General features: G+C 64.2%; 2 protein-coding genes across 2 annotated transcripts in view; one reads left to right on the top strand and one right to left on the bottom strand.

The window, feature by feature from the left end:
* FAM212A (family with sequence similarity 212 member A) overlaps positions 1-1479 on the top strand; it is a 2667-nt gene extending 1188 nt beyond the window's left edge. Inside the window, 2 exon segments of the mRNA XM_023747244.1 lie at positions 141-902; positions 905-1479. Coding sequence (XP_023603012.1) covers positions 141-902; positions 905-1432 — 1290 coding nt within the window. The 3' untranslated portion in view covers positions 1433-1479.
* Positions 1480-1622: 143 nt separating this feature from the next.
* UBA7 (ubiquitin like modifier activating enzyme 7) lies at positions 1623-10511 on the bottom strand. Its single transcript, XM_014448405.2, is given in 24 exon segments — positions 1623-1840; positions 2249-2349; positions 2418-2510; positions 4025-4216; positions 4306-4398; positions 4651-4733; positions 5469-5640; positions 5800-5874; positions 5946-6124; positions 6169-6238; positions 6329-6534; positions 6619-6784; positions 6875-7030; positions 7099-7179; positions 7305-7412; positions 7556-7750; positions 8518-8664; positions 8755-8852; positions 9056-9191; positions 9285-9375; positions 9618-9724; positions 9799-9933; positions 10046-10214; positions 10294-10511. Coding segments are annotated over 24 exon segments (3090 nt in total). The 5' UTR covers positions 10350-10511; the 3' UTR covers positions 1623-1659.
* Between the last annotated feature and the right edge of the window lie 2160 nt (positions 10512-12671).

Raw genomic sequence — 12671 nt, 5'->3', positions numbered from 1 at the left:
GTCGGCCCGAACGACAGCCGGGTGGGGGGCCGCTCCGAGTGCCCGTCCCAAGCGGGATGGGGGCGGAGCGGCCCGGGTGGCCCAGATGGCCCGCGTCGGGTTTCGGACGGTTGGGAGCTGCGCTGGGCATCAAGTAACAGCCGCCCAGCTGGCCGTGCTGCGGGCCGCGGAGGGGGCTGGGGAGGTGGGGACAGACGCTTCCTTTGGGATGGAACTGGGGCTTGACGGACCAAGAGGCGCTGGGGGTGCTGTGGACGCCCCTTCCCAGGTTTGCCTGCGCCTCCTCCCTCTACCCCCACCTGGGAGTGCTCTGTGGGCTTTGGGGGGCTGATCCCTCAAATGCCCGGGATGCTCCACCCCAACCCCCAGCCCTGAGCAGGACCTACTTCCCGATTCCTGCCCCGCAACCCTGCCTCCCGCCCGGTGGGTGGCGGGTGCTGACTTGCCCAGCTCTGCGTGCCGCAGCCTGCAGACTGCCACCAGGCCGCTCCTGGGAGCCGGAGCTTGTGTGCCAGCGCCCGGTGCCCTGTGCTCCCCGGAGGCCTCCCGGGCCCTCTGTTCTGGGATTGGCCTGGCCAGACGGGGAGGGGTGGCAAGCGCTGCCCCTCCGACTTCTGCCTTCTCTTCCTCCACAGCCGTGTGGCCGGGTCACGGGCTCACCCCCAATGCCTGGCCCCCTCCTGCCGCCCCCCAAACCCGGCCCTGGGGCCCACCACCGGCTCAGGGCCTCCGACGCCGTGGAAGAGGACTCGGTCTGCTGTGTGGAGGAAGAAGAGGAGGAAGGTGTGGTGGCAGGGGACAGCCGTGTGGCCTGGGAGGGCCCTCGGGAGCCCACCTTGGACTGGGACTCGGGCTTCTCCGAGGTGTCAGGCAGCACCTGGCGAGAGGAAGAGCCGCCTGCCCTCCTGTGCACCCTGCACCCCCAGCGTGGCGCCCCCACAGGCAGTGCCTCTCCGCCAGCGGCCTCCCCCTGCCCAGCGGGGCCCCCATAGCCAGGGCGCCACCTGCCCACCGGCCACGGCCCAAGTCCACGCCAGATGCCTGCCTGGAGCACTGGCAGGGCCTGGAGGCTGAGGACTGGACAGCGGCCCTGCTGAGCAGAGGCCGGAGCCGCCAGCCCCTGGTGCTGGGGGACAACTGCTTCGCTGACCTCGTGCACAACTGGATGGAGCTGCCTGAGGCGGCAGGCGAGGGGGACCGCGCGGGGGCACCCCGTGCCCGCGCTCGGCCCCCCCAGTTCTTGCTGGGCCTCTCAGAGCAGCTGCGGCGCCAGCTGGCCAGGGCCCGCCGGGCAGCCATGGCGGGAAAGCGCCTGTCGTGCCCCTCTCGAGCCGAGCCCGAGCTGCCCACGGACACCTCCCGCTTCGCCGCCCTCATGAGCTGCCGCAGCCGCCAGCCCATCATCTGTACCGACGTCATCAGCTACCTCTGACCCCGCCCCCAGCCCCCCGGACAATAAAGACCTTGCTCTGGACTGTCCTTGATTCCACAGCGAGTGTCTGGGAGGAGGCCCCAGCCCTCCAGGCACAGCCGGGGCAGGCGAGTCTAAAGAGCCTCCCCCTCCAGGGGTCCCTGTGCACCCTGGTCACACCCATGCCCAGGCTCCGTCACCAGCCTCTGCGTTTGCAACTTCCTTCAGCAGCGTTTATTGAGCACCTACTATGGGCCCCGCGCAGGGCCCGATGGGGTGGAGCGGCCACTGCCGGGTCCCAGCTCGTAGTGTAGGGGCGGGAAAGCGGTGCTGTCCTCCTCGCCCTCACAGCCGAGCTCCAGGGCCAGCACCCACTGCCCAGGCTCGGGCACCCGCCGGCCTGTCACCTGCTGTGCCAGCTCTGTCACCCTGGGAGGGGGGGAGATTGGGTCGTTGAGCAGTGGCTGCAGAGAGTGACCGTGGACTGGGGCCAGAAGGAGCCCAGCCAGGAGCAGCAGCAACTCAAGACAGGAAACATCTGCAACTATTTTCGGAGCGGCTGGCGGGGCAGCGGGAGGCAGGAAACGCCTGTCCCTGGGGAGTGGGCTCTGAAGGGGGCGCTGAGCAGGGCGAGGAGCCGGTGCGGCCGCCAAGCAGGCAGCTCCTGGAGGCCCCTCTGCGGGCTCTGCCCCACCCCGCCCCCAGCCCGTTTGCTGACTCCATTTGGCAAAAGAAAGCGTCATGTAGGTGTGAGGGGCCCAGATGGGGCCGGGAGGAGAGGCCTGAGTCCCCCACCTCCAACCTCCAGGGACAGAGCGGAGCCAGGCGTGGGCTCACCTGAGGCCCAGGCGCTGGGCCTGCTTTTCAGGCGACCATCCCGCCGAGTAGAGCAGGGCCTTGCCCAGCAGCAGCATGTTCACCCGCAGCCCATGTTGCTCCTAGAGAGAGACGGGTCAGGTGCCGCTGGGCCGGGCGGCCGGGCGGGGGCAGGGAAGGGAAGGCACACCTGGAGATGGGCCAGGAGTGACTGGAGGGTCCTCTCGGGCTGCCCAGCGGGCACCTTCAGGCGGTCCCAGCAGGTCCAGGTCAGGTGGTGGAACTGGGGGGGGGAGCACAGGGCGGGAGTGAGGAGCTTCCCACAAACGCCCTCTCCCGCCCCAGCTCCCGCAGCCCATGGCCTTCCCTAGAGGAGCGCTGGCTGGAGGCAGGAAGCAAGGAAGCAGCAGCCAGGGGTGGGGGTGGGCGGTGGGCTCTGGGCCCAGAGGCTCAGCGCCACCCCAGCCCATGCTGGGGCCGGCACAGGAAACGGCCATGGGGCCCCCACACGGGGAAACAGCCTCCCTCACAGGCCGGCTGTGTAGGAGGGGGAGGGCGGTGCTTCCTGAGGAAGTGGGAGCCGGGCCTGGGCTGGAGTCTCCAATGAAGCCGCTTATTCCTCAAATGCAAGCCTGGGAGCTGGGAAAGGGGGTGTACAGCCTGTCCCCCCTCATCCTGCACTGCCAGGGCCTTGGGCTGCTCATGGGCACACAGGGACAAGGGGCATAGTGTCTCCGGGGACCCCACTGGCCTGGAGACCCTGCAGGGACAGTCCACAGAGGCCTCCTCTTCCTGCCCCTTCTTCCCCGTTTCAAGTCTCGGGGGTCCAGTGCCCAGAGCTGAGGGCAGAGGGTGGCAGGCAGCCAGGGACCGGGCATGAGATCCTGCCACTCCCCCCCCCAGGAAATATAGTGGGGTCAAGCGGAGACAAGACCAGAGGTGAGATGGGGGGATCCTCCCCCCTCCCCCTCCACCATGGACAAAGGCGGCCTGTGTGCTAACGGAGGCAGGGCCCCTCACAAAGCCGCTCTGTATGCTGTGCCCTGAGGGGCCCCGGGGACACTTAGCCAAAGCCCAGTGCTGGCCCATGACCTCTGCCTTCTCCCCTGGCGAGGACATTCTCTCCACCCCCTCTTCTGCGCCCCAAGGAAAAGCTAACTGCAGAGCTGGGCACACAGCCAGGGCCCCTCGCAGCCCTGCTCTCAAAGGAACATATGCACAGCAGCCAGGGACACCCACACGTGTGCTCACACGCACCCCGTGAGAGCCCACATCGAAGAAGAGCCTGCCCTCCCATCTGGCACACAGATGTGCAAGCACGCTCCCTCCATGCCCACACAACCCGGGCACAGCCTGTGCCACGGACACACACATCCCAGGGCTGCGGACCCCACCCCCGTGACGCCAGGAGCTCAGTGCCCTTTAACTCGGTGTGGACAGGGCAGGGCAGGGTCCCCACGCCATGCAGGCGGAGGTCGTATGCGGAGTCTGACAGTCCCCCGCCCCGTCCCTCCCCCTCAGGGGCACTCCTGGGAAGGAGGGAGCTGGGCCTGTCTGGCTCACTAATGAGTTAAAGCTGCAGCTCCCCCAGACCCAGGGCAGCGGAGTGCTGGGCGGTGGGGGTGGCTGATGGCTACTTCCTGTGTCTGACAGGTCCCAGTCTGGCTTCCCAGCAGCAGGAAGGGGGCTGAGGGCGTCTTAAGAATCCGGGTCTTGGTGCAGGCCAGAAGCCTGAGGGGGCCTTTGGGTAGGCGCAGGGAAAGCCCAGGCTTGGAGTGGGCGGGTGTCAGGGCTCACCGTCTGGACAGCGGGGGCGCGGGGCACATAGCGGCTGTAGGAGTTCTCGGCCAGGCGCAGGTAGCTGTGGCGGAAGGCACTGCGGGGCCGGGGGCCGCCCACCACCTTAAAGAGCTCCAGGCCCAGCAGGCCCGCCACAGCCGCTGTGGTGGTGGCAATGGCTGGGATGATCTGGCCCACGATCCGCTTGCTCTGCCAACAACAGGAGACTGGGTTTGGGATGGGTGCGAGCCCGGGGTTGGGCCTCTGCCTCCAGGCTGGGGGCCGGCAGGCAGGGTTACCTGGGCGCGGGTGGCCGCCGGGATCCCATAGTTCTGAGCCCGCAGGCTTGCTGCCGCCGTCACAAAGTCCACGTGGAAGTTGCTGTCATTGTCCTGGGAGGTTCAGGTCACAGAAGCGTGAACACTGCCATGCCCCTCACCGTGGCAACCGTGTGCAGCTGCGCCCATCCCCCCCCCCCAGTTCTGTCCATGATGCTCACCTCTCCCCTCAGCAGGGAGGGGAAGGGGAGCTGTCCCTGGTCCCGCTGAGAGGACTCGGGCCAAGGGGCCCCAGCGCCGCCTTCTCAGCCCCTGACCCTCCCCAGCCGCCTCCCAGCCTCACCCTCTCCCGCCTCAGGCTCCCACCTTCTCAAACCTCAGCGGCTCCAGGGGGGAGCCCTCGCTCCAGTCTTGCAGGGCTTCCTGCAGCCGCGCCTCCTGCTGGGGGTCTGTTGGGAGGGGGGACAGTCCTTGGCCTGTCTCCTGCCTCCTGCGCTCTGCCCGGAGCCGGGCCCCTTCTTGGTCCCTTTCGGGAAGACCTCTGACTGACGCTGCCATCTCCTCTCCACCCCGTGTGTCCGTGTGTCCGTGTGTGTGTGTGTGTGTCCGTGTGTGTGTATGCGTGCACGTGTGTCTACAAGCATGTGTGTCTGCATGCATGTGTGTGCCTGTATGCATGTGTGCACGCATGTGTGTCTGCATGCATGTGTGTGTGCGTGTCTGCATGCATGTGTGTGCTGTATGACCCTGTCCTAACCTAGGGCCATAGATAAGTGCTCCTCAGAGCTCAATGGTTTGTGCTTCTTTTGCTTAGAAACCTGCCAAGTGGCCTGGCCTATGTGGCTGAGTGGTTGAGCGCGACCTGTGAACTAGGAGGTCATGGTTCGATTCCCTATCAGGGCACGTGCAGGGGGCGTACAGGAGGCAGCCGATCAGCACTTGCTCATCATTGAGGTTTCTGTCTCTCTCTCCCTCTCCCTTCCTAAACAAAACAAAACCTGCCAAGGGAATGGGGTCAGGGTGGGGGTGGGGAAGGCGGCAGGGAGGGGCCTGTGGAGGGGCCTGAGGATGCACTGCGGGCGGTGGGTTGGCTGCAGGGCCCCAGGCCCCATCTTTCCTCTACACTGAGGGCAGCACCAAGCCTTTGGGCGGCAGCTCGGGGGAGGGCAGGGCCGGGACCTCACCCAGCTCAGGGGAAGCCAGGTCACTGGAAAGGATCGGCTCCAGGCACTGGGGGTCAGGTCGCGGCAGCAGCTCCAGCATTTCCCTGAGCGCAGACGGGTCCCGTGAGCCCGGCAGCCCGTGCATCTGAGCGTACAGATTGGCCGCCGCCAGCACGTAGAGGAGGTGCGTGTCCTGCAGTCAGAGCAAGAGCGAGCACGCGTGGGTGCGCGTGTGCGGTCCCGCCCACTGGTGGGTGTGTTTGAGTGCCTGCCTCTGCCTGCCCCGTGGGCACCCACGGGTGCCCAACACGCCCTGCCAGCACCTGCCCTGGAGGCAGAGGGGCCCACTCACTTGACTGGCATCGAACTGCAACGGCTGAGGACACTGCCTGGGACCTGACCAGAAAGGCGTTCCATCCTTAAGCACCTGAGGAGAGGGAGGCTGCTGGGCTCAGGCGGTCCCTCTGCGCCCGCAGCCTCCGGGCCCCCGGCACCCACTTTGTCAGGGGGGTGGCGCCTGAGCAGCCGCGCGATGCCGTAGCCGAAGCACAGCTGCCAGTGGCCGAGGGCCCACACCACGCAGTCCTGCCAGCTCCGTGACGATGTCTCAGGACACCCACCGGTCTGCCAGCGGGGCCCTGGGGAGAAGGGGGGCTTTTGAGGCGAACCTGAAAGCCCTGGAGCTGAGGCCCCTGGACTCCCCCCTCCCCGTGGCGGAGGCCTTACGGCTGGTGGGAGTTGATGGTCTCGGCAGACAAGCAGAAGAGCCACTGGAACTCCTCCCGGGCCCACTGCGGGGGGGGGGGACGGAAGCAGGAGGGTCAGGCAGAGAGCAGCCTGCAGGACTGAGCGCGGGGCGGGGTCTGGGGGGCGCTCCCCACCTGCACAGTGTGCCCTGCAGTGCTGGGGAAGTGCCTCACGGTGCAGACAGGGTAGGGGGCGTCCCCGGGGGCAGCAGCGGAGGCCGGAGCCCTGTAGCCCTCGGTCACGTGGGGCACAAACACGGAGGCGCTGCCCCGGGTGCCCTGCGTGCCCGCCTCCAGCAGCGGCTTCAGGTAGTGGGCGCAGCGAGCAGCCACATAGCGTCCTGGGGGAGCAGAGGGTCAGGGGCTGGCACGGCCTTGCAGGGGGGGGGGGGCGCGGGTGCTGAGTTCCCAGGTCAAGCACTCACGGGCCTGGAAACTGTCCAGGGCGGCCGCCACGCCGTCCACGCGGGGGAAGAAGCTGTCCCCGTAGAGGCGCTCTGTCGTGGGATCCAGAGCGTGGGTGAGCGGGGTCACCTGCAGGTCTGGGTTCAGGCGGCGAGTGGCCTCCGCAGCTGCCTCTGCCTTGGGCCTCTGAGAAGAAAGCAGAGGACGCTGGGGGGAGCGGGGGACACCATGGAGGACAGTTGGAGACAAGGGGTGCTGGGAGGGGCAGGTACTCACCCCAACGTCCTGGGCCCTGAAGAGGAATTGCCGGCTGAGGTTGGAGCGCTCCACGTGGTCCATGTCGGCCACGGTCACGCCCCCGCCGGCCCCAGCCCCCAGGCCCACGAGGGCGAAGCCTTTGAGCAGCTCACAGCCAATAGCACCAGCACCCACCTGCCGGCAGGAAGGGCATTAGCCAGAGGGCGGGCCCGCCACCCCCCCCACCCCCTCACACAGCTCACCAGGAGGTAGTGCTGGTGGCTCAGCTGCTCCTGAAAACCAGCCCCAAACACCGCGATCTGCCCGTCGTAGCGGCAGCCTCTCTAGGGGACACGGCCCAGGTCAGTGCTGGCCGCTGGCACTGTGCATGGCCCTCTCCCACGGGGCTGCCCAGGTCAGAACCTCGGGGCCCGAGTTTGATAGGGCGTGGACCCCATGGGGCTCTCACCGGCGCGCAGGCCTCAGGGCTGGGAAGGAGCTCCCCATCTTCCGGGAGGCAGTCGAGGGCATCAAAATACAGCCACTGGTCCAGGGGTTGGAACTTCCTGGAGAGAGCCTGGAGGCCGCACGTCAGGGCGCTGGCCACCGCCGAAGCCCTCGGATCCGGGCGGGGGCTGCACCCAGGCTGTGGGGCACCCGCTGGCACCCACAGTGACCTCTGCGTCCCTCCCAGCTCCCTCTGCCTGGGCCCGCACCCACCTTCAGCACCTCCTGGGCGGCCACTGCGCCCAGCATGGCTGCCATGGGGCTCAAGACACCGGCACTGCTCAGGGCGACGGTCCGCACCAGCGCTTCATCCAGCGGCTCCTCCCACGGCTCTCCCTCTCCCTGTGCCTCTGCTGCCCTCAGGGGTTCCAGGGCCTGGGCCAGGTGTACCACCTCCTCTGCATCGGCCTGAGGGGGAGCGCTCAGTGGGCACAGCAGCTGTGGCCTGAGCCCCACTCCCCACTCAGACCCTCAGGCAGCCACCACCCTGTTCCCCAGAAAAGGAAGCCAGAGCCCGAGTGGGAGGGCAGACAGGGTGCGGTGCCAGGCTGTGCAGCCTCAAGAGAGGACGCCCGGCGCCAATCCACGGCCCTGGAGCACCCAGCCCGATCAGAGGGAGCGGGACCCAGGCTCGCCTTTATTTATTTATGTATTTTTATATATTTTGCCCTGGCTGGTTTTGCTCGGTGGTTAGAATGTCGGCCTGTGAACTGAAGGGTCCTGGGTTCAATTCCGGTCAAGGGCACATGCCCAGGTTTCAGGCTCAATTCTTGGTAGGGGGCGTGCAGGAGGCAGCCAATCAATGATTCTCTAGCATCACTGATGTTTCTCTCTCTCTCCCCCTCTCCCTTCTTCTCTGAAATCAATAAAAATATATTTAGAAATATATATATATTTTAATTGATTTCAGAGAGGAAGAGAGAGATAGAAACATCAATGATAAGAATCATTGATTGGCTGCCTCCTATGCCCCACACTGGGAATCAAGCCCACAATCTGGGCATGCACCCTGATGGGGAATTGAACTGTGACCTCTTGGTTATAGGTCGACGCCCAACCACTGAGCCACACTCTCCTTTATCTGAGTGGGAAAATGCCTCTGAAATTCCAGCTTGGATCTGGAGACCAGATTCCAATGAGACGGAGGCTGGGGGAGGCGCACCGGGGCCACTGACCGGATCCCAGGGCCGGGGCGGGCGGGCTCTGAGCTGCCGGAACCTGTGCAGCGCACGGAAGGCCTGGTGCAGGCAGCGGGCGTGGCGAGCTTCCTGGGGACTCTGGGCCACCACGCGGGGCTGTAGCAGGGCTGCGTCCAGGGGCGCCTGCAGGGGCACGAGGCTCAAGGTCAGGCCCAGAACCCTGGGGGCCCCTGGAGCCTCCCAAGCTCCCCCACTTCAGATGTCCTCACTCACATGGCTCACAGTCGTGGGTCTCTTGACCTCAGTGACAGCTCCACCACGGACGTAACAGGAGAAAGTCGCTGTGTCCCCAATCTCCAAGGTCCCGTCCTCTGGGGATGGATATCCAGCCTGGTGAGTGTGACCCCTGAACCTGAGTCCCTCCCCACACCCCCATCCTATCTTGCATCCGTGCCCTTGACGTCGCCCCAGCCCGAGGAAGGCAGAGGGAGGACCTATCCCCAAGGACCAGGCTGTGTCCGTCCCCAAGGGGCGCATGGGCGCTCAGCCTGGACCTGGAGTGGGGTCGGCTTACCCTGCACGCGGATGGGCCGGGGGGCACAGCCGTTGAGCTCGCTCATGCCCTCGATCCCCGAGAAAGTCACCGAGCCCACCTGGCGGAAGTAGTGGGCCTCGGCCGCGTTTCTCAGAGTGAGAACGCCCGGGGAGCCCTGGGGAGAGGGCGCGGCTCAGAGGTGCCTGGACCTGCGTCCCGCGGGCCTGGCACCCCTCCGCCCACCCAGCGCCCACCACCCAGCGCCCACCTGGGAGATGTGCTGGATGGCAGCTGTCAGGGGCTCCTCCTCTGTTTGGTCCTGAACCGTGAAGTCCTCCCCAAAGTCACAGAACAACTGCCTGGGGTGGGGGGTGGCAGAGGTCACGGGGTCACTGGGGTGGCTCAATGGTTAGCCACCACGATGGTGGCGAAGGCCGGGGACACTAGGGGCCGGAATCAGGAAAGGATGCTGGGAGCGGCTTGGGCGGGAGTTTGAGGGCGTCACCGGGGCAGGTCTGGAGGCTGGGGTGGAGGACACAGAGGGGCCTGGAGAGCAGAATCAGAGGGGGCGGGAGACAGCCAGGCGGGCAGCCTCACTCACCCCACCAGGCCCCGGGTGTCGGCCACCAGAAAGCAGACTCCGAGCTTGCGGCACCAGCGGCCCACCGCCAGCTGCTCCTCCAGGTCAGAGGCCGTCAGCACCACCACCTGGCGGACCTCGGGGTCAGCGGGGGCTGAGGGCTGGGGCCCCGCCTGGCTGCCCGGGGGCGGGTGGGACGCACCTGGAAGTCCCGCAGCAGGTCCTCGGTGATGTCGCCTGTGTGGACGCAGACCTGCACAGCTCCGTTGAGCTTGGCCACTCGCTCTTGAGATGCCTCAGCCCTGCCCCTTGCCAAGTCCCGCTCCGAGAGGAAGAACTAGAGAGAAACCCAGTCCAGCCTGAGCCAGGAGACCCGCTCCGGCCCGACCCTGCACCGGCCCGACCCCCGCCCAACCCCCGCCCGGTCTGGGAGGCTTCCCGGACCTCACCTGGGCAGCCAGGTCCGCCCAGCAGGTGGGCTGCGGGTCGTGCAGAGTGAGGCTGCCCACGCCCATCAGGACCAGGTTCTTGGCCACCTCGGCGCCCAGGCCCTGCAGGCCGGACAGCAGGACCTTACCCTCCTGGAGCCTCTGCATGGCCGGCAAGCCCAGCACATACCTGCGGGCGGGAAGGAAGGGGCAGTGAACTGGAGCTCAGAGGTCAGAGGCCACCCCTCCCTCCCCACCTCGGGCCTCACAGCTGCCGGGAGTACAGCTCCTCATCCAGCAGCTTGGAGGCGTCGGGGACATCCATCCCGAGGCCGGGCCTGACGGCAGCCGCCCTGCCCACAGGTGCCAGGAGGGGCCGGTGCCCGGCTGGGGCCTGTGCAGCAGGTGCTGAGGCTCAGGCAGTGCCAGAACCTGCTGGGCACAGCTTTCCTCGGCTCCTCTGTCATTACAGGGAAAGCGAAAATGAAAGTGAAACTGGAGGCTGGCCTGTTCCTGGTCCTGCCCCGGTGGTGCTGGGCAGCCTAGCCAGACAGAGATAAGCCTAGGGGCCCTGGCACAGCCCTGGGCAACGGGCAAGGTGGGCGGAGCACCTGGTCTCGGAGCAGGAAGTGCAGCCGTGGGGGGGCCCATAGGGGCTGGATGCAGTGCGCTCCTAGGGTCCCTAGACGACCCAAACCTCCCAAACCTCCGGGAGCTCAGGGCCTGCCTGAATGGGCTCCTGCCCACAGAATGCTGATGGAATTCCTTGTCCTGGGGACTGGCTGGCCTGCTGGCTGTCCACCATCCAGGGACTCAGAGACCCGGAGGCCCGAGCCAGTCCCGGCCCAGAGGCCGTGGGCGCTTAGGAGGTTATGTGGTCTCAGCCTAGGGCCCAATCCCAGCCCTGGGTGGAGCCTGGCATCTCTGGGGTGTCTGCGAGGCCCCGAGCCAGCCCCTCTGAGAGGAAGAGTCCCTCCCGGCCCACGGCTGCCAGCCCAGAGCAGATGCAGGTGGCAGCCCTAGGCGGCCAGTCGGGGCGAGTCCCAGGACTCAGCGAGGGTGGCCAGTCTGTGAGTGCGAGGCATGGGGCAGGCATGATCACGTGTCCTTGTTTCTCCTTTAAACTTTTATTTTGAAATAATTATACACTCAAAGCAAGTTGCAAAAATAGTAGAGAAAGGTCCTGTGTAACTTCACCCACGGACGTGTCATTTGCCTTCTTGGGAACTCGGAACCGGCACTCTGCAGCAGCGGTCGCCAAGCGGTGGTCCGTGAGGTCCGAAAGGCTGGCGACCGCTGCTCGGGAGGGTGGGCCACAGCTCCCCACGAATCCCCACAATAGCTAAGCCTCGTGCTGTCATACATTCTTTTTTTAAATTGAGGTAAAATTCACATAACATGAAAATAACCATCCAAAGTGGTCAGGTCAGTAAGATTAAGTGCATTCACAGTGCTATGCAAGCACCACCCCTCAAAGCTTTCCGACAACCCCCTGGGAACACCCCCACCATCACTACCCCCCCAACCCCCTGACAAACACATAATCTTTCTGTCTCTAGAGATTTGCCTATTCTGGATATTTCATATAAAAGCAATCATACAACCCTGGCCGGTTTAGCTCAGTGGATAGAGCGTCGGCCCACAGACTGAAGGGTCTCAGGTTTGATTTTGGACAAGAGCATATGCCTTGGTTGCAGGCTCAATCCCTCTCCCATCGGTGTTTTTTTCACTGCGTCGCTCCCTTCCACTCTCCCTAAAAGTCAATGGGAAAATACCCTTGCGTGAGGATTACAACAACAACAAGGAATCATACAGCCCGGTCAGGGGGCTCCGTTGGTTGAAACGTCGTCCTGTACATCAAAATGTATGGGTTCGATTCCCGGTCAGGGCACGTACCTAAGCTGCAAGTTCGGTTCTGGGTCAAGGCATGTACACGAGGCAATGGATGGATGCTTCTCTCCCTCCCCTCCTCTTTCTCTAAAACCAATAAAAAACAAATCCTCGGGTAATGATTAAAAAAGGAATCATACAAAATGTGAACTTTTCTTCACTTAGCCTGTTTTTGAGGTTCATTCACATTGTAGCAGGTATCAGTGCTTCCTTCCTTTTCGTGGCTGAGTGATACTCCATTTGTGCGTATATCACAGTTTGTTTATCCAGTCACCTGTTGATGGACTTTTGAGTTGGTTCCACCTTTTGGATATTATGAATAGTGAATGCTGCTATAGTCATGCTTGAACATGTAATTAAGGCCTTGTTTTCAATTCTTTGGGGTACATACTTCGGAGTAAAATTGCTGGGTCACATGGTAATTCTGTTTATTTTTTGAGGGACCAACAAAATGTTTTCCACCAGCAGTGTACAAAATTCCTATTTGTCAACATTGTGACCAATATTGGTTTTTCTTTCTTTTTTTTTTTTTTAAATTATACTCATCCTGCCCTAGCCAGTTTGGCTCAGTGGATAGAGCGTCTGCCCGTGGACTTGAAGGGTCCCAGGTTCGATTCCAGTCAAGGGCACATGCCCGAGTTGCAGGCTTGATCCCCGGTGGGGGGCATGCAGAAGGCAGCCGATCGATGATTCTCATCATTGTTATTTCAATCTCTTTCTCCCTCTCCCTTCCTCTCTCTGAAATCAATAAAAATAT

Source organism: Myotis lucifugus, unplaced genomic scaffold (assembly GCF_000147115.1).
Source record: "Myotis lucifugus unplaced genomic scaffold, Myoluc2.0 scaffold_819, whole genome shotgun sequence".
In the NCBI taxonomy this organism is placed as follows: Eukaryota; Metazoa; Chordata; class Mammalia; order Chiroptera; family Vespertilionidae; genus Myotis; species Myotis lucifugus.
The sequence above is the reverse complement of the archived record's forward strand: the minus strand, read 5'-3'. Positions and strand labels throughout refer to the sequence as shown.